The sequence below is a fragment of the Gobius niger genome (genome assembly GCF_951799975.1).
Source record: "Gobius niger genome assembly, chromosome: 4".
NCBI classification, from domain to species: Eukaryota; Metazoa; Chordata; class Actinopteri; order Gobiiformes; family Gobiidae; genus Gobius; species Gobius niger.
Window position 1 is genome coordinate 35019659 of NC_136855.1, and position 26773 is coordinate 35046431.

The following is a 26773-nucleotide window of genomic DNA, read 5'->3' on the forward strand; positions in this document are numbered from 1 at the left end:
CAAATCAAGTAAACCAGGTAAACAATCCTTCTGTCTTACTAAAAGAACAATTCAATAGTTTCAACTAACATTGATTTTACAGGGACTTTGTGGGTGTGATTTTTAGTGGTTCCTTTAGTAGTTTCTTTAACTACTTCGCATATTTAAGCATGTTTGAAAGCAAACACTTTAGTACTTTCACTAAAGTAATAATTTGGTTGTGCAACTTTTAGTTTTATTGGTGTACTTTGACCATTGGGTGAATCCAAACCGGCAGTGAAGTTGATCTGATCAGAAACATCACAACAAAGTCACAAAAACACCAGCTGGTTTGATAACAACTGCAATTCTACATAGAAATACTGCACATTTAACGTTTTAAATTTTTTAAAGGGACAGGCCACAATTATTTACATACTGAGATATGTTCTTACCTGAGCTTAGACGAGTTGATGCGTACCTGTCTGGTCTTTGTGGGTACACTCAGGCACGCACAACGGTCAAAGATGTCGTTAGCATTTGGCCTCTCCCGACATATTCCTATAGCTCCAAACGGGGGTGAAGTTGGAAGCTACCACGCTCTTCCACGGGCACGTACAAAGACCAGACAGGTACGCATCAACTCGTCTAAGCTCAGGTAAGAACATATCACAATATGGAAAAACGGTGGCCTGTTCCTTTAAAATATGTGTGAAACACTTTTACTAGTCTGAGTTTTATCTGATGCTTTTACTGTGGTGAATTTGCTCCTGTATCTGAACTTTTATTGAAACAAGAAAATTGCGACTGACCCTCCTCTCTTCAACCAGTTTAACAAAGAAACTCATGTTCACGAACATTTTCAGCGCTTAAATCCTACAAGAATCACCAAGCTAAGACTCCATGGTGGCGTCTTTGCTAAACCATCCCCACAATGCCAAGAATTTATTAAGTCCCTGCAACAGAATGCATTAGCGCACTGACAATGACAGCGACAGATTGACCGTGGAGACGTGTAACAAAGAAGGGTTTATTGCCACGAGCACAAGTCTGTTACGCAAACGAAAGGGCACATTTGAACACTTCATACAGGGCTGAGTGTACACAGACAGACTAACTAATGCCAGAGTTACATATGTACCACACTGCACGCCATATCATTAGATCTACACAAAAAACATGTACCGTGTGAAAGAAACACCAGTTACATAAAAATCACCTTTATTTACAAAAGACATTGAGCGGAGGTTTTCTTAGCAAAAGCCTGTGTCGCGCCAGCAGCAGTCCGTTTACCTGTCCGCCGCAGCCCATTGCCGCGACAGCAGCAGGTGGGGGGAGCCTTCGAGACCACGAGGATTTATTTTTCTGTTTGTGTGGTCTGTAATAACTTCAGCGTTATGGAAATGAATACTGTTGAGTTCATATTACACTGTCAGTTTGATAAAGATAGCCTGGTTAGCCATACATCTTTATGCGATTAGTGCAGAGAAGGTTAGGTCTGGTGTTGCTCTATCGAGGTTTGAGCTCCTCTGGCACCAGGACTGGCCATTATTAGGCTTGGAGCAGAATCTGAATTGCGAACAAAACACTTGCGTTTCTGCAATGGAACACTTAAGATAAATAAGTTTGTGCTTATTTATGGCAATTTCCCCATGATATTGGTGATATAGTATAAGTAAAATGGAGTTGAATGTACTGCCTCAGTCCCTCTCAGTGGGGCGGTACCTGGGGTGGCCTATGCAACCCCTTAGCCATGCCCCTGCTCCTGTGCGTTCTTGCCGTACCCATCGGTCAGGAGTGGCGGGACTTGTGATGCATCATTTACAGCGCTTAGAATTATTCAATCAAAACAGTTACATTCAAACCAAGCATCACCTGATGACTTTCTTGGTATGGAAAACACTGAGATAGTGGAGTTCTGGACTGACGAATGATCAACAAGACCTGGACACTACGAAGCTGGTTGAACTAGATAAGTCGGGCTTACCTTAACAGACTTAAGACATGACATACCCAGAGATGAGCCTTTCTACGAAGAGATTCATCAACTGGCCGAGTTAACCATGAGTTTCTCTGTCGAGCTATAAGTGCGTTCACCCAGTCATGACCAGAGGCACCACAGAGTCAGTTCATTTGGATATCACAGATAGAAGGTCCGTACACTAACTTCATGCATGTGCGCCTTAACCAAGGAGGGCATAAAGACAAGCAAAGACCCAATGAGAACAGTGTACCCTTATCTCATATGGGAAGCATCGTCACTAGAAGTCATTCAAAAGTGGGGCAGACACATTTTCAGAGGAACCCTCCCATTAAGCGGGGGGCCCCATTCAATCCATTTTTTACATAATTCACATTTGATTTCCTGCGTTATTGTCCATTTTAGACAATAAATAACACTTTAAGCTGGTTCGTTTGCTCTTGTCAAAAACATGCCAACGATTTTTAGGGAGAACAATGAATAAAATGAATTGGGACCTCTCAGGAAATGCCCGGTTTGCCCATATTATAGTTATGGCCCTGGAAAACAAAGTACCAAGAAACATAAAGCATGTCACCTGTTTCTCTGTCTCTGCTCCGTTCTTATGCTACGTTACCAACATAAAAGCAAGTAGCCAAAATAAAGTCTTGCTTTGTATTTTCACATTAGTGTGACATTGACAGAAATCGATCGCTAATAAGAGACGCTAGATACCATCAATACCGCTCGGAGACTTTTTTTCGGTGATTACTGGACGGATTGAATATTATAATTTAAAAACTGAGGACACTGAGCAAAAAATGAGTCCTGTCAGGCTAATCACACGTCCTGTCTCTTTGCTTGTTCTGTGTCCGCTGCTGCCTACAGAGCTGCTTCCCCACAGCACTGTCATCTTGCGGTTCCTGTAGTTCATTAACAAGATGGAGTTTTGCTAGATTAGGCAATTTCCAGTCGTGAAAACGGATAGAATAAACAAGAAAACGAACAGCGGTGGATATTTGCTACCTCGATAGAATGTGATCCAGCTTTGTAGGAGCGCTAAAGTTACCCTGCTAACCTTAACCCTCTGACCCAGCTTCGTAGTACAGGGTCCAGATCAGGGCCCCTCCCAGGACCAGACCAGATCACAATGGAAGTAGATGAGAGGATGGAATGGTTGGTAAGCATTGTCTTGGAATGCTTCATAAATCATTGCACAACAAACGGTCCACAAAGTATCTGGATGCTATACAAAACACTGAATGTTCCCAGGACGACGGGTGGCGCTTCTGACCAAGGGCCGTCCTATAATGTCCCATATGAATGGACGTGATGCATGTGACCAGTTTCGGAGAGCCACAGTATTCTTCAGCTGCAGGTTCCTGGACAGCGCAGGTCATGGACATAAGAGAGCAGATGGAGCTTCAGTGCATTGAGGAGTCCGATGAGGTACGTGCTGCTCAGACATGACAGCTAGATGAACGAGTCCGCGGGAAGGGGCGGGGCTACTCGGAAAAGGGAGGGAACATGCCCAGGTCGGCGAAGTCCTCGATGTTGTAGTTGGCTGTTCCCTGGGTGGGGTCCCCTGCCATCGGTAACATGTCCTGAGGAGGAGACGTACAGCAAAGAACAAAACTTAGAAGACCTGAGAGCTCGTTCAGCACCTCATAACAGCTCTTCCGGATGCGTTGAGCTTGACTTTGACTGGTCTGTTACCTGAAAGACCTCGCTCTGGCTGGGGGTGGTGTGCGTGTGCGTCTCCCCCGTCTGCTGGGTGTGGTGCTGGTTCTGCCACTGGGACCACACCTCACTGGGACGCCCCTGGAACTGTGTGCCGCTCTGACTGCTCTCTCCTGACACGTCTAAATGGAGGACAACAATAACAAAATCAAGGTTAGTTTGTCTTGTGAATCGAACGTGGACCATCACAGAGCGTTTAGTCTGTGTCTCAAACGTCCTTATGTCATTGAGGGTATTGATTCTTATACATTTCACACAAAAAACAACTGATAAGATATACTGCCTGCCCCCCCAAAAAAGACACCACAAAGAAAAAGGTCGCACACTCTAATATCTGGTTGCAGCGCCTTTAGCTTTGATTACAGTGCACATTTGCTGTGGCGTTGTCTCAATAAACTTCTGCAATGGCAAAAGATCCAGTAGTGCATTCATTGTTCACCAAGATCTTGTATTGATGATGGGAGCTGCACAAAGCCTTCTGCAGCACATCCCAAAGATTCTCAATGGGGTTAAGGGTTAAGGATTCCGAATCCGTGTGTGAAAAGGATGGGTCATGCTCCCTGAACCACTCTTTTACAATGTGAGCCCCATGAATCCTGGCACTGTCATCTTGGAACATGCCTGTGTATCAGGGAAAAAGAAATCCATTGATGGAGTAACTTGGTGTTTCAGGATGTTCAGCTGATCTCTTTCTTTGGGCACACAGTGTTGTTGAAGAATCTAGACCAGACCAACAACAGCAACCCCAGATAAGAACAGTTAATTACATCCAGGTGGACACTTGTTTTGGTCAGGCAGTGTGTTTGACCTTCCAAGTACCACAAGGATTAAAACAAGTCCAGAAGGTTAGGGTCAGAAGCCCAATACGTATCACAGTTTGAAAATCCCAGTCTTTTCCGACCTTTTTTTAAGCCAAGATTGGTGGGAAAGGTGTACTCTCACTTCTCTCACTTCTCTCTGTGCTGTAAAAGTTGTTGAATGTTTACCTTATGATGCAAGCTGGACTGTTGCAAGATTTGAGTTCACAAAGTTACAAAAATCCATCTTGTGACGCTCCCGCCGATTTGAATTGCGTGGCAGCTTTGCCAATTGCATTCACAACATTCTAGAATGATTCAGAAAGAAACCTCTAAACAGAAAATCTCTCAATGTTTTCCCTGATCATTATTTGGAAATTATTGGATTTGCAAACCTGACATATTCATGTTATGGCTACAAGTCCTTTCATCTGACCAACATACATCATCACCAACATTGTCTCCACTTTTGAACACCTTTATGAGACAGTCATGTGACCTTAGTTCAGGGGTAGGCAACGCCAGGCCCATGGGCCAAATCCGGTCCTCCAGCACAGAACCTCTGGCCCCCAAGATGATTTTGAGAAATATTATTGTACAAATAAAAGATCAAATACCTGCTAAAGTAGTCTAAAAATGTGAGAAATAGTGTCAGAATTTTAAAAGTGTCCTGTCAGAACATCCCTCTTGGTCAAATAATGGTAAATAATGGTTCTCTACTGGTGGGTCGGGACCCAAAAGTGGGTCACGAAACTATTTTCAGTGGGTCGCGAGTCTATAGGCTATATTTTATTAAATATTTTCCATCTGAAACTGCATGGAAACACTAACTGTGTCTGTTAAAATGAATATTATTGGGTTGTTTTGATCATAATTTCAGTCTTAAAGGGAAATCTACTGCTTGTTCAACAAAAACTTGTGTGGAAAATACAATATTTTATACAATATATGACAAATTACAGTTTTATTAGGGTCCTCGACTTGTCATCCAAGGGTTATGGTTGATGAAAACATTGGCATTTGCAGAAAATACTGTAGTTCTTTACTTTAGGCTACAATGTTGAGGTTCGGCCCTTGGATGTTTTGGCAATGGTGAAAATTTGCCCTCCACGACGCAAACTTGCCTGCCTTAGTTCATACTGTATGTGCTGAGAGGGAAGATGTTGAACTTTGTGACAGTTTGTTTCACATGGATAAGTACAGCCATTACAGAGATATTAATCATAAACCAAGTCCAAGTTCTGCATTATGACGGTTACCATAGATACCACATTAGAAATCTGCACCAACTCAGTTTTAAATAATAGGCTGTTATGAATGTTGTGATCATGTCACGGTAATGAAAACAATAATAAACTAGCGGTTAGTTTGCAATAGAAAAAAAAGGCTTCATGACTAAATGCATAAGCCTTTTCCTTCAAATGCTTTTACTGTCAAAGCGAAAATTTCATTCCACTTAATAAATAAATCAGGTACAGGGCCTTTAAGATCAACCACATGAAAAAAAAAAAAACAGTAATGGAAATAAATTATCCTAAATGCCATTCCTGTCACCACCAGACACATTACTGTGACTGTGAGTTGGCAAAGCGAATTAACTGTCAGAATTGAAAGCGGCACTTGACAAATGCATCACTACACTTACTGTTCCCTGCACTAATCAGCCAATAGTAATTAATAAAGCTATTCTGTGCGTAATTAGAAAGGCATTGCAAAACACCAAGAAAGCGGTGAGAATAACGTGAACATTTCAGCGGAGAAAATGTGCTCGAGGGAAGGGAGGCCGCCCACTGAGAGTGCAGCACCCCTACACAGACGAAAGACTCTGTGGCTTCTCCCAGAGATGAAGGATAATAAATCAATGTGTCGGCTCATGAGGTCCTCCCTACATCGGTACATTCAGTCATCCTACAAAACATGGCTATATTGGAATTCTGAAATGGTGAAAGGTTATGATGACCTCTATACACTGCTAGGCTCTACAGCTGCTAAACTATTCACGCTATTTACGAGGAAAGAGTGAGTGTGAATTTCAAATTGTTAGATGTGATCGAGAGTCATTACTAACTTTCTTAACACACGGTTCTTATATTCTAGTTTACGAACACGTTTCACCACTTACAAGGAGCAACACTGTCATGGTCGGCTTGTTCACAATCAATAAAAAGGCTTTTTAATAAAGGTTCACAGCACACAAAGGACTGTTTCACCAATTTCTGCTTTTACATTTTACAATACACTGATAGAAAGATGAATTTGCTGTAGATTACTGGCATAGGTATGAGAAAAAAATTATTCCAAGTTTTTGTCATAAAAATAAGGCCTTTTATGCCAAACCCGCCCCACATTGTGTATATTACTGCAATGAAACCTGACTAATGGATCTCTTTTTACTATTTAACTATTTAGCATACCCTGAGTGATCTTATTGAGAGCCAAATGTAACAAGTGAATTTCTCAAAGGATTATCTTGTCTTAAATTTATGGTTTTATTTTGTTGACATATTAGTTACAAAGACTTTTTCCGAGGGGATGTTGGAGGTTGTTTGGTTTTAAAATAATCTGTTTATTAGTGGGAAAAAAAACATTGTTAGTAATAAATCAGGTTAGGGATTAGATATTGAAAAATCCCTTGTAAAAAATGTAAAAAATATTACATATTAAGTCCAAGGAACTGGAACATTTAAAGTAAAGGGGAGATATTGTTGCACCAATGTGAGAAAAATGCATTATGAGGAAATGGCTCATGTAAATCTATGGAAACACATTCAATCAGTGCAATAATTAGACAAGTTTTGTTTTGTCTTTCCAGGTGAAAGCTTATAATTATGTTAGGAGACCAAATTGGTCAAAAACCTGAAAATGGGAAAAAAAAGAGGTTTGCCTGTAGTGTCTCTCCTGAAAACCTCAGGTAAAAAGTAAAAATTACCGACGTCCTCAGAGTATCTGTGTGATTTAGAAGGCCTTTTTTTAACTAGTGCTTTTCTGCAAACTCCAAGGTTCTCAGGTGATTCTTGTCCTGTGTGAATCGACATGTCGGTGTTTTGAAAGTTTCAAACCTGCGTATTGAATTTAAAATAAAGGCAACATCACTTCAATTCAGCTTTTTCACTGTATATTTATGTCCACATTGAAGCTATATAAATAATATCATCCCATCAAAGCATTTCTCTGAACCGATGCTGTTATCTACATTTAAAAAATATAAAGGAGAAAACCAGCTACGGTATTACAGACGTGTCGTCGTGGCAACGTTAGACAGACCGACATGGAGGATCTGAAGGGAGAGTTTGAATGCGTTTGGAGCAAAGTTTGGAGCGAACGGATTGAAAGAGAAAGGCAACTGCTGTCAAATGAGAAGAGCAAAATCCCAGAGACATGACGTGGATGTCGTTCTTCACTTACCGAAGGCGGTGGAGCGGTTGGTGAGCCCGGAGTAGGCGTTGCCGCTGGGGGAGGACGTGGCCGGCGACGACAGGGGGCTGTAGGAGGCGGGGTCTGTCTGGTAGCTGTGTCCGGAGCTGATCCCGAACGGGCTGGACTGGGCTTTACTGGACTGTGGGCGACACATGCAAAGTTTACCTCCGTTTTCACGCCGTCATGTAGAGTAGAAAGTTAGGGAGTTTTCCTGACCTGTCCAGAGAAAGGCGGGCGGGTCCCGGACCAGCCCACCTGTCCCGGGTTCAGCTGTCGGGAGATCTGTGCCAGGTTCTGGTTGGTGGATCCGGACTGCTGGATGTCATTTACGCCAGGTACGTGGATCACAGAGGAACTGCACAAGGAATACTCATTGTATCATGACGCTGTTACTAATGTCTAGCAGATGCCCTTCCAACACTATCCATGCCTGACTTTTAGTTAGTAAAATAATGTCTACAATTAAGCCTTATATAGATCATGTTATAATAAACAATCTGACCGAACATTTAGGGCTGGGCATTGCCAAAAACTTCGATATGATACCTAGCCCAATACAGAGTTCAGGATAGGATGCATGTCACGATTCAAGTGCATCGCAATAGTTTCCATAATACGAGATATAATTCAAATTTTAAGAGAAAGGGATCTTGCTGAATAAGCTTACCATGCATTTTAAGCCTTTTACTGTAGTAGTTAGAGTGCATTTTGTGATACGTTCTGAATAAAGACTAGATAGTTAGTGAGACGAACATATTTGCATATCACAGTACCGGTGCCTTGATACGATACGCGTACTGCCACGTACTCCGTAACAATATATTGCTGATACGACAAATTGAGCACAGCCCTAGTTTATGTACTTTTCTTTTAGATGCTTCCCATAGAGGAATTTTATTATTCATACACTGACTCTGACCCATTTAAGAGACCAACACATGCCACTTGTTCTGTGTGGTTATACAGTACTGAATGCTAAATGGGACATTTCATGCAAAATCAACTTTTCATATTGCTAATACTGGCATACTTAGGATTTCTGAACACATCTTTGCTAATGAGAGGCCGATTTTTGCCAAATTAATAGTGCTCAGTGGGGACACACACACGGACATACCTGAAGCTCTTGCCCGAGTGCCCCTGTGTGAAGGAGCTCTGGGAGTACAGCTGTCCTCCTGCTGTGGACGACGGCACCAGCATCTTCTTGTCGCCCGCTGGACACAAGAGACAACAGTGAGACATGCAGGACTCTCCATATCAAACGTGCACCGGTAGCCTTTAGGGAAATAAATGACCTAAGACAAGCCAGATAGAGTTCTTGGCTCAGCAGTGTCATCACATTACTGGCCTCATTGGCCTATTACATTCAAAACTGGCCAAAACTCAAACGCCGCTGGCCGTTTCGACTAATTACTACATGAACGGCTCCTACAGTCCAGCTGCAGATACACATCTGCTGTTGAGTCTATACCAGGTGGTTCCCAAAGTGGGGTCAAGACCAGTAAGGTCGTTGAACATTGTCATGAGAGTTGCGAAGTAATTTCAGGACAATATTTTAAAAGATTTAAGTAGGTAGGGGAAACCGGACAGCCTCGGCTGGCTGAATATGATGTTATTTTTGATTGAGAACCGAACATTTAGTGAAACTGAATCAAAATATACAATAAAAACTAACATGAATAAACCACATTTCAAATGTTTTGCAACTGAAATTCTATTATATTTTACAAGGGGGGGGGATGGGCAAGTTTTGGTCCGGTGATACTGGAGATCGCGGCCAAAATGGTTTGGACAACCCTGGCCAAAAGTGGGCTGAAAAACAATTTTTATTAGATTATGGGTCTTTGAAAGAAATAAAATATGTCTGCTGAATGGTTTGGAAGTGACATCAACCATATGATCAACTCAGTGTGAGGAAACACTGTATACAGTATCCGATTCAAACTGCATAATATTTTGATCTTTTTCTGTCCTAAATATTTGGATTTGAGTCCTGACTTGTCCTTCTAGGGGGATTCTAGGTCAGAAAGCTACATGGGTTATGAGTTGAGAACCACTGGTATAGCCTGACTAAGCTAATAACTGCAAACAAGTAATGTGAAATGTGCGTGTGACATACAGCCGGAGATGGCGGAGTACATCTCTGCGAAGCGCGGGTCTCGCTCCTGGGGAAACAGCCCCTCAGACTTGTCCATGCTCTTGCCGGCCTCGTGCACCCCGCCGCTGACGCTGGCCACCGGAACCTGCGGGCCCCCGTTAACAGCGTTAGGTAATGCCATGGACAAACAGATCGGCGCTGATACAGAAACGCTTTCGTCAGCACGGAAATGCCGCCTGGAACCGTGACAGAGGCAAACAATGAGAAGCAGATGGCAGCAGCACGCCACACTCCAGAGCAGCCGGAGCAGTGGCAGAATCAGACAACACACACTGGGCGCCTGCAGGCTGCGGTCCTACAAACAGCTACAGCTTTGGACTGCTGTACATGTTTGCCGTTTTATGGTCGGGTTGTTTTCTGGGACACAAGTGGACACTCTGGCACTGCTGACGTATAATCTATTACAATCAGAGCTCTGTACTGTATAAACAGTTTAGATACTACGGGTTGCAAACATTTTATCTACAGTTGTTATCCCTGTTCTGTTCTGACATAATTTAGATTAGATTAGTTTCTTATTTCACTTCCTTATTGAACATGGGCACACAAAGAGGTACAATTTGCAGCCATACTGTACTAATGGGCCTTTAGCAAATTACAATTCTGTGCTTGGTAAATGGAACTCTCCTTCTTCTTCTAATAATCTAATCTAATCTTAATCAAAATCAAAACCTGTCATACTTGGTGATTGTGCTTTTTGCAGTCACTATCTCACACAAGGACTCTCTGACAGTCTCTCAAACATCATCCTTCACGTTGGCAACCTTCAGGCTACAAGTTATCCCACATTGAACAAACTAAGTGGTTATTTTGTTTGTTATTTCAGCTATAGGTACAGGGTATCATACAGCCAAATTAGAAAAAAACACTATGGGCCCGATCTTGTGTAGACTAGACTTTTGCGCAGACGGGCGGCAATCTGTGCAACCTTCAGCTTCATACTTGGCGCAGTAAGTGGGCAGGACAGGGGCTAGACAGACACCCATGGCGATGTGTATGCACAGCAGTGGCCCCTACCCATGCTTATCCTCCTACAGACTGTGTCAGACCGGAATATTTGACACCACTGCAGGTGGCGGTTGGTTGCGGGGGGTTCGCATGTGCTGGTGTTTCTTAAATACTAGTGCTAGAGCGGGACCATCAATATAAAAAGAGTGCGAAGAGCGCGGGTCCAGCATGCTCCTCTAACAATAAACAGTGCTGCAGTGGAGAGGGTGACCAGCACTAAGTTCCTGGGTGTGCACATCACAGAGAACCTCTCCTGGACCATGCACACTACATCACTGGTCAAGAAAAGTCATCAGCGTCTTTACTTTCTCTGCAAGTTAGGGACTATAGAGGGACTATAGAGAGCATCCTGACCAGCTCCATCACTGTGAGGCACAGCGCCAGCACTGCGTCCTGCCGAAGGAGCCTCCAGCGCATCGTGAGAGCAGCTGAGAAGATCTGCGGAGCCCCTCTCCCCTCGACTAAGGACATATACTCCACCCGTCCTACCCGCAAAGCCATCAAAACAGCCAAGGAACCTTTGCACGGGTCAGAAGCCCCTTATGAGAGACCAACATGCCTGAGAATCGTGAGGCCGTCCCTCTGTGGACCCACCACCTGCAAGAGGAGCCATAGGGGCTGGTGCAATGTGATTTGGGCAAATCCAAAAGCTACCCCCACGACACGGCAACGGAAAAGTGGAAGAAAATTAGATGGATGGCTGGATGGACCCTTTGCACCCATCACAGTCTCTTCAAGGTAATGCCTTCAGGGAGGAGACTGCGGAATCTACAGGTCAGTTCCAGTCGACTGAAGAACAGTTTCATACACAATGCCATCGGGAAGCTGAACTCCCGGCCCTCCCAAAGCTCCAAAAGCTGATAACATGTTAATGTAAGAGCGAAGGTAATGCAGCAAGTACTTTTTGTAGAAAACACCTCAGCCGATCCATTTTTTCCCCCCTAAGTGACGCCCTCAGCATCGTTGTGTGTGCGCAGGATAGCAGCTTGTCTTAAAGTCTAATTATATCCACAATAATTGAAAAAAGCATGCGATTGAAGCATTGGCTGTCCTTGTTTTGTGTGCTGGAGTGACTGACTGTCTGCTCGCGTGCGCCGTGTGTTTGTGCTGCGGACATGAACGCCTCAGCTGGAGCCAGTCATCGGCCCATCTGTGCTCCACAAACACGGTCTGACTCAGCCTCCTCTCAGATGGTGCGTGCCCGGTTTACACAACTCACGTTAAAATAGTCGTCTAATCAGAGCCCCAGTATTCCGAGATTATGCCGTCAGTGGGGGAGGAATGTGCATGTGCGGGGTAAATATTGTTATTTTTATCACAGCCTAATTGTGTTTGAGAAGTAGCTTGCAAAATCCTAAATGATGAGTCGTCTGTCAAATGAGACAAATTACGCTTTAGTCGGACTCTTTTTCTTTTGGTCACATTTTATGTTCATAACTTATTCAGTAATAGCCTTGGCATTCAAAAGGAAAACGTGTGCTTTTACAACACTTCTTTTACCTTCTATTTGAAGACTTGGATGAGGATCTTTTTGATTCCTTTGAAATGAAAGGTCCTTTGTGGATTATTCAAGCTTTTATACCTAGCATTTTTTTCACAAAAGGGAATGAATAGACATTCCTATGGACAGTGTGCATCAATTGTAAAGCTTTTTTTTTTTTGGCATAAAATGGCGGCCAAGTTGTTGTTAGTATTAACATCTTGGTGACCCTGAAAAGTGACTGTGGAAGTTGCGAATGAGTTAAGACCTCAACTAACAATCAAACTTTTCAAAGAATGAAAGAGTGATCGTGTAAACAACATCAAGAAAAGGTATCGGGCCTTTCAATAGACTCGCACTCTGGCTGCACTCGTGTAATGCCTCTGATTGTTCGCAGTTGTCCAGTAAGGGAGAGCTCATGTTGTGGGGGCGGCAGTCACAGTGACTGCCTGCCACCAAAGATGCGGCAACTGCGGCAGCTGTCGCGAAACCTGCCAAAGCATCTGTCACAGAAGAGGTGTTTTGTCAGTGGAATCGTATGTGGCTGGTGTTGTGTTGTGGCTCGCTTTGTGTCTGCTGATCCAAATCCAGCAGCAGTAGTAGCAGCAAGAAGTAGTATAATTTTGGAAGTAGTAGTAGTACTCCAGTACAGTGGTGACCGAAGTACTTCAATTGATTCCTTGAGTTAAAGTATAGGTGCTACCGGTCATCACTTCAATACAAGCAAATGTTTCTCAGTCAAATGATGTCTGAGGGTAAAGTACTGGAGTATTGGATGTAGAAAGTATTTGCTGTAGAAAGTGTACTTATAACTAGCTTTGCGGCCAGAATTCATCACCTGTACGGCAACATGACGGGGACAAACTTTTTTCTCTGTTGCGAGTCAGTGGCATTGACAGTAAGTCTGCCCAGCGCCCTCAACTGTCCTGGAGTGTGCATCGTAAGGCTTTTAAATGGGACATAAAATGCGTTAAATTTTCTACTTTTTACTTTGGAGCATTCATGGAAATATTATTGAGTATCTTTCAAAGGCAATGGCGTTAAAAAATTCATAAGCTCTGAACAAAAATTCTCAAAAACTCTACTGTTGTGGCTTCTTTGGTGGCAGGGCGTTTTGTTGCGAGGAAATAACATTTTAAGAAAAGCTCAAAAATTGATTTGGTGCAACATAAAACATACTCAGTACACATGACCAGGATGGAGGGAGGGGGATTGTGGGTGGTGGGCCGTACCTGGGACAGATCGTAGGCACTGAGCCCGTCTCTCTGGTGCACCTCCAGCTCGGCCTGCTGCTGCTGCTGGAGCTGCCTGCAACACAACACAAAGATCAGCATAAAACCACATCGAACTTTCACATCCTGATACCTTTTCTGATACATTTTGCCTGTTTTAACCCATGGTTTAGGATGTAGTACTCGGACATAGCTACTCTACTCTGTGCAACTACTACCGTTACAACCAGCGCTCTGTAAACAATTATGAAGGTAAGCTAACTTCGCAAATGTTATGCTAACAGCGTAGCATGAGCAGCTTTGGCCCAGGGAAAGACGGTCACAAAATGAACACTGATTTGCCCTGGCATAGAAATAAAAAAAGGAGAAGCGGCGTATGATCCTAACAGCTAGCAAGCCAGCTAATCCAAGAAAGTTATCAGAGTCCGACCGTTAGCCTGCTCAATGTATTTTTCCTATAGCCGTTAGCATTTACCCATTAAACATTGCAAATTATGAATGATCCAGATGTTTTCAGCTGTCGTCAAACAATCCACCACATTTAGATGAGGTCAAAGTCTAGTTACAAATCATTAATGGATGATGGCAGATGTTTTTACATTTTAATTTAGATAAGAATTAGCGTATAGAATTAGCCTCGGAGCTAAATGCTAAATCGTATTCTGTAAAGTTTCTGCTTTACGTGGGGTCAGGTACACATCTAATGGCCACTAAACATCATATTATAAGATGTTAATGACGGAGAAACCACATGTCATACCTCGCCATACTTTTATATGGGGCAATTTGTATCAAAAGGCTCAGATAGCTAACTGCATTTCTATGATTTCTATGGGCCCTGACACTGTAGCAGCAAGTCCAAATGCAACAAAACGAGGGTAGATGTGGGTTTTGCCAGAAGAAATGGCCTACTAGTCAACCAAAAACAATACATTTGTTTTGATCGAAGTATTGTATTAATTAATCTATTTGTCTGTGCAGAATGTGCCACTTGGATAGAAAAAGAAAGCATATAATACAAACTGTTCCTTTAGTCCAGTCCATAAAAGCACCGTGCATGCTAGAGTGGACAGGGAAGAGTCTTGGCGAAGGCTCCTCACGGTGCTCTCTAGACATTAGAGCGAAAGCTCACCTTGAAACTAAAATGCCTTGAGGGGCTTTCACCGCTCTCTCCATTAGCACTAACTACACCTGAGGCCACTGCGCACTCAGGACCACGGCGCACAAATGGAACACAAATATTGTGATATTGACTGATCGTCGCCATAACATTAAAACATCACTCTACAATATTGTCATTATAACGTTTGAAGTAAAAAAAAACAAGCGCATTTGAGAAACCTTTCCACGAGCTTTTAGTGCATGACCGTGTCTGATGGAAAATAACATTAGGGGGTAAAAACAATGGGCACTTTCTCGAACACTTATCCCTGATTATGGCTCTCAGGGAGCACAGCCTGTTTGAAGCTTTGGGAACGATGTGATGCACTCTGGACAAGTAATAACGCAATCATCGCACACTGACAGGCCACCGTTCACACTTCACCACGCTTTTTCAATGTGTTCTTTCAAAGCGTTTAAATCAAATAAACATTCGATCAATGGTCTGGATAGGAGTGAACATTTACCTTCCATAACACATACACATGATATGATTGTACAATCTCGAGATTAATCATGTTTAAAGGGGCTAGATGGAAGTAAACCATTTTATACTCACTACTGCCACCTCAGGTCATACGTGTAACTGCACCTTCTATATTAAGTGCGTGCATGAAGGCATTTCGGACCCGAAGTGACACCTTTTTGAGTGACGGTGCAGGATTTTAGAGGCAGTTGTGGTGAACAGGTCTGGGCTCATTCTACACTTTAGGATATTGTTGAAACATGTAAGGGGAGGAAATTAGATAATTTTACCATTTTTAAACTCCGAATAGTCCCTTTAATGGTTGCAATCAAGACTGGAAGATGCATGTAATGTATAAAAGGTGCAGAGAGTGCGTGTGTGAGTGTGACGTACTTGACGTTGGTGTTGGTGCAGATGATGTACTCGATCTCGTCAGAGTAGGGGTTCTGGAAGGTGAAGCTGCTGGTGCGGATCAACATCCACTCTCGGCTCTTCATCCTGAAGCGGTACATGACGGACAGGACCTGGCCCTTCAGCTTCACCACCTGCAACAGCAGCCGTTAGCTCACACAGGGGCCACAATAGGAGACTTTGGAGATCTGGCATTAGGGTGATGAGAAGGTGTGACAGAGAACGGGCCTACCTGCTGGAAGCTCTCTCTCAGGTGGCTCTGGTCCTCCGGGTGGCAGAACTCCAGGATGTCTTTGCCCAGTAAGTCCTGCACACAAGCGCACACTCACTACAGGACTGCCCATGTCTGACAGTCTGTCTGTAATATCAGAGTTTATGCGAACAAGTTACATTCATATTTAAAAGGTTGAAAAGGCCCTACAGCACATACAGTTGTCAAGAAAGCCATCAGCATAACCTTTATCCAAAGCATTTGCTATAGGAATCTATTCTCTGTAAATCGGTGTTATGCAGACATGTGATTAGCGGCGGCTGCTGGAGGTTGCCATATTGATGCTAAGTCATGTGGCACAGTGACAGGTGATTGATACAGCGGTACCAGGATGGTCTTGCCTTGAATCGAATGCATACTGTTGTTAATATTTCATAAACAAGTTTTGATTACTGGATCGTGCCAGATTTTAAATAGTAGTTCATTTGGTTGACACTTTAGATGCAAAGGCTGTTCCAGAAGGGATTTACAATATATTACTTTGTCTTGGAAAAATGAAAATATCTGTACAAATTCTTCCTGTTTTTAGGGAGGCTTATCACAATACATTTTAAGTGTGTTTACAGGTGAAAACGTTCATGTTATGAAAACAAACTGGCTCAAATTCTTGTCGGAAAACTCTTCTTGGAACATTTTAAGTTGCCAAATCCGCGAATGATTGGAACGCCAAACAGATCATGCAGGGAATTCAAGACTCAAGGCTGATCAGTTTATCATTATGTCTGTCCCCATCAAATCTGAAGAATTATTCATGCAACAAAAGCAGATTTCCTGTTTGTGAAGACAACCATCCATCCAGGCAAATTTAAGAACTAGACCCCGGATTCTTAATGAACCCAAATAATTCAAGTCTGCTGTTAAATAAGGATTAACTGCTGGTGAAGCTCCTTGAATGAGAGGCAAAACATCCGCAAAACTTTAGCTACTTGTAAAATCTTTGTGTACGATCTGTAAAATTGCAATTTCACAGGTCATTTTTTTCCATACTCTTGGGACAAGATCCATTTAAAGCACTGTCAGACACCATATTTTACTGTCTTGTACAAACCAATTTCCCCCCAAAGGATTTGCTGATAGGTAAATCATTCAAATTTATGTCCCTAAATTTCTTACAATTACAGTATTCGTCAAAAGTTTAGAAACACATTTGATGCATCAGCTTTTCTTTATTTTCCACACTATTTACAGTGTGTGATTATCAGCGAAGACATAAAACTATGATATGAATGAACACATGGGATTAATGTTGGAAACAAAAAAGGTTGAAATACCTCATAACCTGTTTTATATTAAAAATTCTTCAACACTTACTCTTAGCATTTTCTCAATGAGCTTCATAAAGTCATTCCTGAAATGTTTTTTTTTTTTTTTTAAGGTTTCTGGTGACTACATCGTGAAGCCTATTGAGAAAATGTCAAAAGTGTGCAAAGTATTAGTTAAAGCAAAAGGCGGCTATTTTGAAGAAACATACTTCCATATGTGTTCATTCATAAATTAAAGGGATATATCAGGATTTTTGACATAGGGCCTCATTTCCAAGTTATCCAGAGTGTTGCTGATTTCTGGAGACATTTTTTTTGTAATTCATGCAGTTCTTATATTTGAAGAGTTTCGTGGCGCTAGGCTAGTGCAAGGTTAGCGCATGTCTATGGTATCAGCTAGCCTGCATTAAAAACAGTCTGACCCGCTCCACACTGCACCTGAGGCCAATCACTTATAACACCAGATTAACCATATAAATGTCTGTGTAGAATATTTTTTGGAATATAACTGAACTTGCATCACATGAATGATCGCATTTTGAGGGAGTATTTTCTAGCAGATCACTCCGCCGCCGTGTAGCTTATACAATCACAAAGCTGATGCTGCTCAAATATAAGCAACTTAAAAAGGCAAAATGGTTGAAATTACTCTATCGACACAGACATTTATATGGTTAGTCTGGCGTTATAAGTGATTTAACTCTGTGCACTGTGGAGTGACTGTTTTTAATGCAGGCTAGCTGATACCATAGAAATGTGCAAGCCTTGCACTAGCCTAGCGCCACGAAACTCTTCAAACAGAAGAACTGCATAAAAAACAAAAAAAATATCTCCAGAAATCAGCAACACTCTGGATAACTAGGAAATTAGGCCCTATGTCAGAAAATCCGGAAATATCCCTTTAACGCGAGAATTTAGTGAGAATCGAAGTAAATAAACAAAAAAAATAACTACATGTGGTCTCCTCTCACATTACAACTGGACATCTACTAGCGGGCGACTGATCTGAAACAAGTCTGACACTGAACAGACCCAGATTAGCACATGCCATGTCCTTAGTGTACATTCCGGCCTGGGAAAAGGAACACATATGGAGCTCATCTAAAACCCCAGGATCCACTTCCACGAACGACGGGGCCAGAGGGTCACATGTTCCGAAACGACAGCGAGCGGGCCTCACCTGGGGCTGGTAGCCGATGACGTTGATGCAGCGCGGGTCCACGAAGGTGATGATGCCGTCAGAATTGTGCCGCGATAGGAATTCAGTGGGTACGGACAGACCATTCATGTCCATGGAGACCGGGGAGCTGGTGACCTGCAGGAGAGGGGCAGGTTAGACTGACCTCGGAAGGAGCTGTTTTTTCTTTTCTTTTTTCATTTCAAGATGTAGATCAACATGGACACAGTGTTCATTTCTGTTTATGTTATTTATCCGGACTCAAACTGAACAAAAACTAAATAAATGATGATGAATGAAGACTAGAGTAAGGAAGGAAATATTATTTGTTTAGCTCTTTTCACATGGTACGAGTCGCCCAAAGCGCTTCACAAGGGACATTTTTTCCTTTTACAACCAAGTGCTCTATCAGGCTCCCATCCGGATACAAACCAGCCCCAACTCTGCTTAGCTGTTGAGATCTGACTAAATCAGGCATTCACAAGGTTGCAATTAAAAGTCATGATTTACACTTAAAGGGACTATCCAGAGTTTAAAAATGTCAAAATTATGTATTTTCCTCCCCCTACCCCTATGCTCCAAAAATGTCCTAATGTGTAGAATGACCTCAGACCTGTTCACCACAACTGCCTCTAAAATCCTGCACTGTCACTCAAAAAGGTGTTAATTCGGGTACAAAGTGCCGTCATGCACGAGCTTAATATAGAAGCTGCAGTTACACGTATGACCTGAGGTGGCAGTAGTGAGTATAAAATGGCTAACTTGCATAAAGCCTTTTAAACAGTCATAAAATGTCTGGCTATTAGGCATATTTTACAGTGAAGTGACAGTTTTCCTCCCTGAAAGTTGTGAAACCTGGTTTAAACTCAGTCCCTGTGACAAATTTTGATGTTGTAAATGCATTAGGAAAGTTTGAGATGAGTTTGGACCAGAAAATAGCTATTTGAAATTTGAGTGACCCTGTTTCTTTGTACAATCAGGTATAGCTCCTTGAATTACAATCAATGAAAGAGGAAGCCACTAAATTAATATGTTAGTTGTGGTCCAAACTCTTCTTCACAAGGACTCAAGGACATATTTCACCACTTGCAGGGTCACTTTTCAGGATCACTGTCACAGAAATGCTAGAAAAACGAGCCTGAGAGTTCATGAAATTGATACAAATACTTCGTAACTAGATGGACAGTGTTTTTTTTCCCAACAAATGTCTGAGTTTACAATATAATTTAAAAAAAAAACAAATCTGTTCCACTACTAGAGAAAAAATCAGGTATAGTGGCTTTAACAAAAATGAACAGAAGAGCCTTAAAAGAAAATCTATTTCAATCAAAGAACCATCTTTTGTTTGCTAAAAGACCAGAAGCCATACAATATGAATTATATTGACTAGGAGTCATTTACCAAGCGTCTGCTCAGTAGCACATCAGATTCATTTACGCATTTTAGTCATGCAGCATTCTTTCTCAGAGTTGGGGCCCTAAAACTGTAATACAGGCTATTTCAGAGGGTCAAATTTGGTGCGACAGGCTCACAGATATCCATATGCCATTATCTAGCGCCTGTCTTGATAAATGACCACCATTGTGTCCTGTTTTGTGGGCCGACTTCCCGACTTTCCAACCTGACGTCAGTGATGGTCAGTGGTCCACACACCCGGAAATGAAGGTGGTCCAGCCCTGACCTGTGCCCTGAGCCGATGCTAGCCTTTCTGGGGCCCTAAGCAAAAACGCACTGGGCCCTACAGTTCGCATCCCAAAGCTATTCAACGAAGAGCGGACCAATTTACGGTCAAAAACAGTTACACGTAGAAGTGCAGAGCTGAAGTGGAACATAATGACTTCAATTCGGGCCCTGCCCCACTGTGTGAGAACCATTTGTCACTGTCAGATGGGGTTTTAGAACTACACTAGGCTATTTCCCCCTCACTTTTTAAAATGGCAAATTCTGTCCACATTCTGTCACCTCTGGTCCCTGACCCACAGTTTGGGAACCGCTGATTTAAAACATACTGAAACCTGCACCTGACTGGTTATTTTTATCCAACCACTGAGAATTAGCCTGATGGTAATTGGTTTAACCCCGTGACGCCTGAATTTATTTCCAGTTATATAAAAAATATATTATCAGTGTTTTTAGGTTTAGGTTCATTAAGCATTGACATAGCAGGAAAGAAAAAAACTTTGTCAATTATAATAGAATTTAAAAAAAGAAAACATCTATAAAACAGATGTATAAAACAGAGTTAAAGCTTGTGGGATAAAAGATATTTCATGTTTTTTTTTTTGTGTGGCTCTTCTTGGCTGCATTTGGTCTTCGGTGCATGAGTTGGTGTACAATGGAGGGGTCTGAGTTATGAAGGTGTGCAGAGGAGCGGAACTGTCCTTCAGGATATTCTGAAGGGTCTCCATTGTGGCCATGTCCTGTGTGTCACTCTTGCAGGAAGAGGTATGTCATAAATTAGCAACACTCAGCATTAATGGGACCAGCCATATTCAGAGAACTAGGGTTACTGGAAGTAACTCATGAGAGCTGTGTGAATTCAGCGACCCTTTAAGACAAAACAATGGCACTTTTATTCGCCAAACTACAGCCCTGATATGAGTGTTCTCAGCTAGACAACAAAAAGATAGTTTAAAGGAGTGTGTGGCTGAGCCTTAGGGGTTACAGGGGGAAGGCGGAAGGTCTCTCCTGCCCATCAAATTCAGCAGACTAATCCATTTTGGTGTTATATGTGGCAAAGTAAGCGGAGAGTGAGTGAGCGCTGTCAGAGAGCCTGTCGCCGTAACAACGCTTTGATTAACAAGTGAAACAACACCGCAATTTTACTGAGATGTGGACCCTTGTGGCTTCCGGGGCCATACGCAACTCAAGTCTGCGTCTAGAAAAAAAACGTCTCTGCCTGTGCCTGTTCCTGAGTGACAGGACATATATTACCTGTTTTTGAATGTGTTTGTGCAGCTGTATAATTGCTGATGGCCTTTGGTACACGACGGCCACCTTTCCATCAGTCAGCCTCAGTTGTAAGTACAGATATTATTGGATTATCTTTATTATTATTGAATGAGCAGCAGCAGTTGACATTTTGAAGAGGCCAACACCTAACCCGACAGATCAAATGTATCAAAACCTTTGGCATTTCATATGGAGAAGTCAAACAAATCCCGACTTTCAAAGACACAAGTGCGTGAACAAATAATGACTTGTTTATTGTCCTTTGTCTGGATTTGACTGCAAACATTAGCTGTGATGTTTCCAGTTCACGATTTGGAACAGAAGCGTGCACACAGCCTCTGGGATTCCTTAGAACCATTCTTTTTCAGATGCCATGCTGAATGTATTAATACAGAAGCGGATTATTTTATGTCTTTGATTATGCATGTAATTAAGTCTGTTTTTGGAAATAATAATTGAACGCAGATGTGACAGACTGGATGAGCTCAAAGGCTGAACAGATCCACTGCAGCTCCCTCCACACAAGGAACCACAATCAATGTCACACTGTCATAGGAATATTAATGATCATGGCTGGTTGACAGAGGATTGGCTACAACCTATAGTTTTCATTGACATCACTTGGAGGGTACTAACTATGGTGACTCACTGTAAGCATAATAGCCACATAACGTCTAGCACATTGGTTTTTTGATGCTTGGCCGCTCTGGGAAAACACATAATATGGAATAAACTGCACCTTTTGTGAGAACAGTGATTCATACAAAGCGCTGTGGCCTTTTCCTTTGTTCCATTTTCCGCATTGAAGGTGAGGGTTTTATGCAAATGAACACGTCAGCTCATTTTGCCTATATTCTGAGGCTGTTCTTTTTGACGAGAAATGTAAAAACAAAGCCCAGACTTTTGTTTTACTCAAGTGAATGGTGCTTCAGAGAGTGCAGGAACACTGCTTCCCTTCTCTTGCTTTCACCACCAAGAATGTCACATGAGAACCAGCAATATAGACCCTTTCCCTTCATCAGCGACATCAGCTGGAGGCAGAAACTAAAAGGGATGGGACAAAATATAATTTTGCAACAAATGTTTTATGACATAAACTTGGTATTATTCATACCAGTTATGGTGGTGATTGGTTTGACAAAAGAGCCAGACTTTTAAAATGACTCTGCCACTATGCACAATGTTTTACTCAAAGTCTAACTAATTTCTATTTAGTTTATACCAGCCTGTGCTTGATATTAAGCAGCTGTCTTGATAAGTAGTGCATTAGAATGTAGTGCATTACAATACGTATTGCATTGGGCATCTGTATACGAGCAATCGCGATGTTGTCACGTCCGGGGGCCGTGGCCGGCATTTTACGTTTTAAACAAATGATAAGAATCCTATGATCAGCAAAAACAATGTTCATAAACAGGGCATTGCTTCTCTTTCGCTGTAACAGATCGATCATTTTATAAAACTGTGTTAGAGGCCTGGATTCATCAGCTGTTGCCTACCATTCACCAAAACATCCGGCGAAAATTGCGGAAGTAAACAATAACAGAGATCGCTCGTATTGGGCCTCTGTATTGTGATACTTATTGTCCCAGCCCTAGGAACTAAGCAACGGCAAGAATATGAAACTACAACTAGTGATCGGAAGGGTTTTTAATGTCATCCAAATTAAAGTTTCATTTGATAGTATGCAATAACAGTGAAGTTTTGTTTATTGTCATGATGAAACAGCTAGAAGAGAGTGATCCAATTTTTACAGATAGTGAAAGGGTCTACTGACTGAATACATATTAGAAAAGTACTGTATTAAATGCTCCAGAAACAAATCTGACATTTGACCAGGCCAACCACTCCTACTTTCTTTTCCTGAAATAGATCAGATGCAACTGTTCAACGAATCACTAAAATATGGTAAACTCTCTCAAATCATTTGGAACAAACTTTCCCGCTGATTCTCAGACTCTTGTGTTTTTTATTAATTATTTTCACCATGTTCTACTCTGCCATGTTTTTGGTGTGGACATACCCACTGGAACTGAAACCCCAGATGACACATATTTGTAAAGGTCAGGTAAACAGCTTTTTTATTACTGCACAAACAATGTCTCTGGTTTGGCTAATGCTGTTGTATACAGAGGCAGAGGGACCACAAAAAAACGTACCTGCAGTCGCCCAATGGCCACAAGGCAGTACTTTCCGCCCTGCCCCGCCTCCGTGTCCTCGTCTGGAATGGTCATACCTACAGAGAGAGAGAAAAGTAAGTGAGCGCTAAAAGCACAACAGGACCTTTCACATCCTCAGTGCGGCCTGCCCGTTTCCATGTCCTGACCTTTACAGTGGCCAGGGAAACCAAAGCCGTGCTCTCAACATGTGTTAGAGTCAGCATCAGGCATGCGGTGAACCCAAGTGAGCAGTCAGCTACAGTTACATGTTCTCTGTTCACATAAGCACAAAGGGAAAAGAAAAGAGCTACACTGGAAGCGAGAGAGAAGAGGAAAAGGGACACACACTGAGGTAAAGTGATTGAAACAAGCAATGTATACTATAAAGTGTTCCTTTTTATAAGATTGGTCTGTGAACTTCTGATTTCACACCATGGCCCTACAGTCTGGACTTTCAGCCCCTCTTTGGAGCTGAAGACCTGTCTCATGAATGCAGGGGAAACATGTGACCAAAGTTGTTTTGATTTTGAAGGAAATATCAATCTATAATAACCATTATGAAATTAACATCATGATAATAACAACAACAGCAATATAAACCATACTGGTATGCAAAAGCTGTTTTTACAGAGGGGGTATTGTGTTTTTTTCTGGTATTTGATGATAAGCTCAAACACACCTTTATAATGCAATATTAGTTTTGTTTTTAGTTTATTTGTTTATTTGAGCAGTATACATTCTGCTCAAAAGGAGTGGGCTGAAGCAAGAAGCTTATGAGCGCCTACCCCCAATATATATATATATATATATATATATATATATATATATATATATATATATATATATATATATATATATATATATATATATATATATATATATATATATACCCACAATCATATTGATATTGATATACAGTAAAACAGCTAAAACAAAATATGCAGCAGATTCATTTCCTGATACTCCATGCGGCCGCTAAATAAGCCCCTCCCACCAATCCTCCTCATGCTCCCCGTTGCTGCGCAGCTGTTTCAAGAAAGAAAACTTTTTTCTAGCAAGAGATGGAGATACGTAGGAGCTCTGAAAGCACATATTACTAGGTGCCGCTGCGCTGCTAATAATGGCCACTGGAGAAGATCGAAATATTACTGAAAGATGTGCTAGTGTCTACAAACACAACACTGGGTATGTTTTTGATGAGAGAATAACATACCCTCTAAAAGTCGATTTTGCATAATACTCCCCCTTTAAGGCCCTAATAACAACCAAGGAAAGCTTCCTTCACTGTGGTCTCCTTTGCACTGGAGCCAGGGGGCTGCTGCGGCTGCCGTGGATGGAAAGTGGCACCATTCCTTAAGTTCACAGTAAAACTTCTCTGGGCTCTCTTCTCTCCTAATCTCATTGTGCTTGTCTGTGCCTTTCCCTCCCTGGATTTGATTCACAAGTCTGAACTTTCACTTTCATCCTAGACAGAACCAGATTTCGGTCCGGATGGGACACACTACAGGTGTGAAACCCCCCATAGTCCAAGTGCAAGTCTGTATGTGAGTTTAAGTCGAAGTCCCAGTCCAAGAAGCTCATTTCACACATCGAGAGACATGTGGACAGCATACGACATGAGAGCCCCATCCAAGATCAAGTCCCCATCCTGAACTTTTGTGCTTTGAAACTCACAGTCCCAAACATGAAAGCAAAGGCTGCAGCCAGTGTTACCTGCGGGGGGCCAGGCTTTGATGTATCCCGTGCAGTGGACCACGGAGTACTGCGCCTCGCCCTCTTTGGACGGTCCCAGCCCGTTCCTGTCCCACAAAAACACAGCATCAGTCACTGGTGTCTCCGTCCTCACACGTGAGCCAATGTTTTGCACCGTTTCTGAGACAGACTGAGTGAAAATGTTGACAATAGCAGAGCTGTTGTTGTTGGCTCAGAGGAACTACTGGAGGAATGTGAAGTGATGTGTCAGCCTCCGAGCGCCGATGGCTGACTCTAAGGAACTCAGAACAGACTCAAAATACATGTCATGCACTCTTGAGTAACAAAGGTAAAGTGGCTGTTGCTCTCTTTCTGCGGAAATCTCTTGTGCAACACCCTCAAGATTATTCCTGGCAATCCGTGTAAAAACTGTTTAATCGAGGCACTGACACATCCCCTGAGCCCGATCTAATCCAGTTTTGTCTACTCTGGCAACGTCCTGAGGAGTGTTGATGTCTAATGTCACCAGACTGACGGCATTAGTGGACACTCAGCTTCTCATAGTTAGACTGTACCTGTATCGTTTCCTCATGTTGGACAGACGGTTCAGAGAGATGTGATCCAGAGGAGCGCTTCCACACCTGCACACACATGATGAGAAAACATTCAGCACTGAGCAAACACCGCACAGGTTGGAACGATGCTGCCACAGTTCAGTCAGATGTGACAATAAAAGCAACTTGCCACAACCAAGTGTGAGTGAGGGGCAAATCATTATTCACAAAATTGTAAAGTCACTTTACAATAGAGCACAAAATAATTAATATTTGTTTGTTTTATACATTATTTAGTGGTTTATAAAGGGTTTAGGTTTTATAAAAGGTTTAGGTCTGTACTGGATTTTTTCAAATGGAAGGTTTTCTATCTAAAAGGCTAACTTTGTCTAATTGATCTGACTGACTGATCAGTTACACCTTTACACTGAAATTGGACATGCTTTAAACTGGCTTTTGTCCTGGCCTGAGCTGCGTCTCAGAGTAACCTGGAGGTGCGGGTCAATGCCTAGTCTAACTGCTCTTTACTAACACTTGACCTGAGGAGCCTTTCGGGTGAAAGATGACACTTCTTAAAGGGGCTAGACGCAAGTTGGCCATTTTATACTCACTACTGCCACCTCAGGTCATACGTGTAACTGCACCTTCTATATTAAGCTCGTGCATGGCGGCAATGCGGACCCGAAGTAACACCGTTTTTAGTGACAGTGCAGGATTTTAGAGGCAGTTGTGGTAAACAGGTCTGGGCTCATTCTACACATTAGGACATTGTTGGAACATGTGGGGGGAGGAAAATACTTAATTTTAGCATTTTTAAACTATGTATAGTCCCTTTAAATACGCATCATGTAACTGTTTATGTGAAGAAGAAGAAAACAGATATTAAAGGGACTATATCATGCAAAATCGACTTTTTGG

At 42.3% G+C, this 26773-nt stretch overlaps 1 protein-coding gene across 1 annotated transcript in view; it reads right to left on the reverse strand.

Moving 5' to 3' along the window:
- Positions 1–2649: 2649 nt before the first annotated feature.
- arnt2 (aryl-hydrocarbon receptor nuclear translocator 2) overlaps positions 2650–26773 on the reverse strand; it is a 59353-nt gene continuing 35229 nt past the window's right edge. The window contains exons 7-19 of the mRNA XM_079554707.1: positions 25877–25942; positions 25323–25408; positions 23610–23686; positions 18502–18636; positions 16021–16095; positions 15771–15922; positions 13751–13826; positions 9992–10115; positions 8990–9086; positions 8089–8227; positions 7861–8011; positions 3635–3780; positions 2650–3522 (exon numbers count right to left, since the gene is read on the reverse strand). Coding sequence (XP_079410833.1) covers positions 3424–3522; positions 3635–3780; positions 7861–8011; positions 8089–8227; positions 8990–9086; positions 9992–10115; positions 13751–13826; positions 15771–15922; positions 16021–16095; positions 18502–18636; positions 23610–23686; positions 25323–25408; positions 25877–25942 — 1423 coding nt within the window. The 3' untranslated portion in view covers positions 2650–3423. The remainder of the gene's footprint in view (positions 3523–3634; positions 3781–7860; positions 8012–8088; positions 8228–8989; positions 9087–9991; positions 10116–13750; positions 13827–15770; positions 15923–16020; positions 16096–18501; positions 18637–23609; positions 23687–25322; positions 25409–25876; positions 25943–26773) is intronic.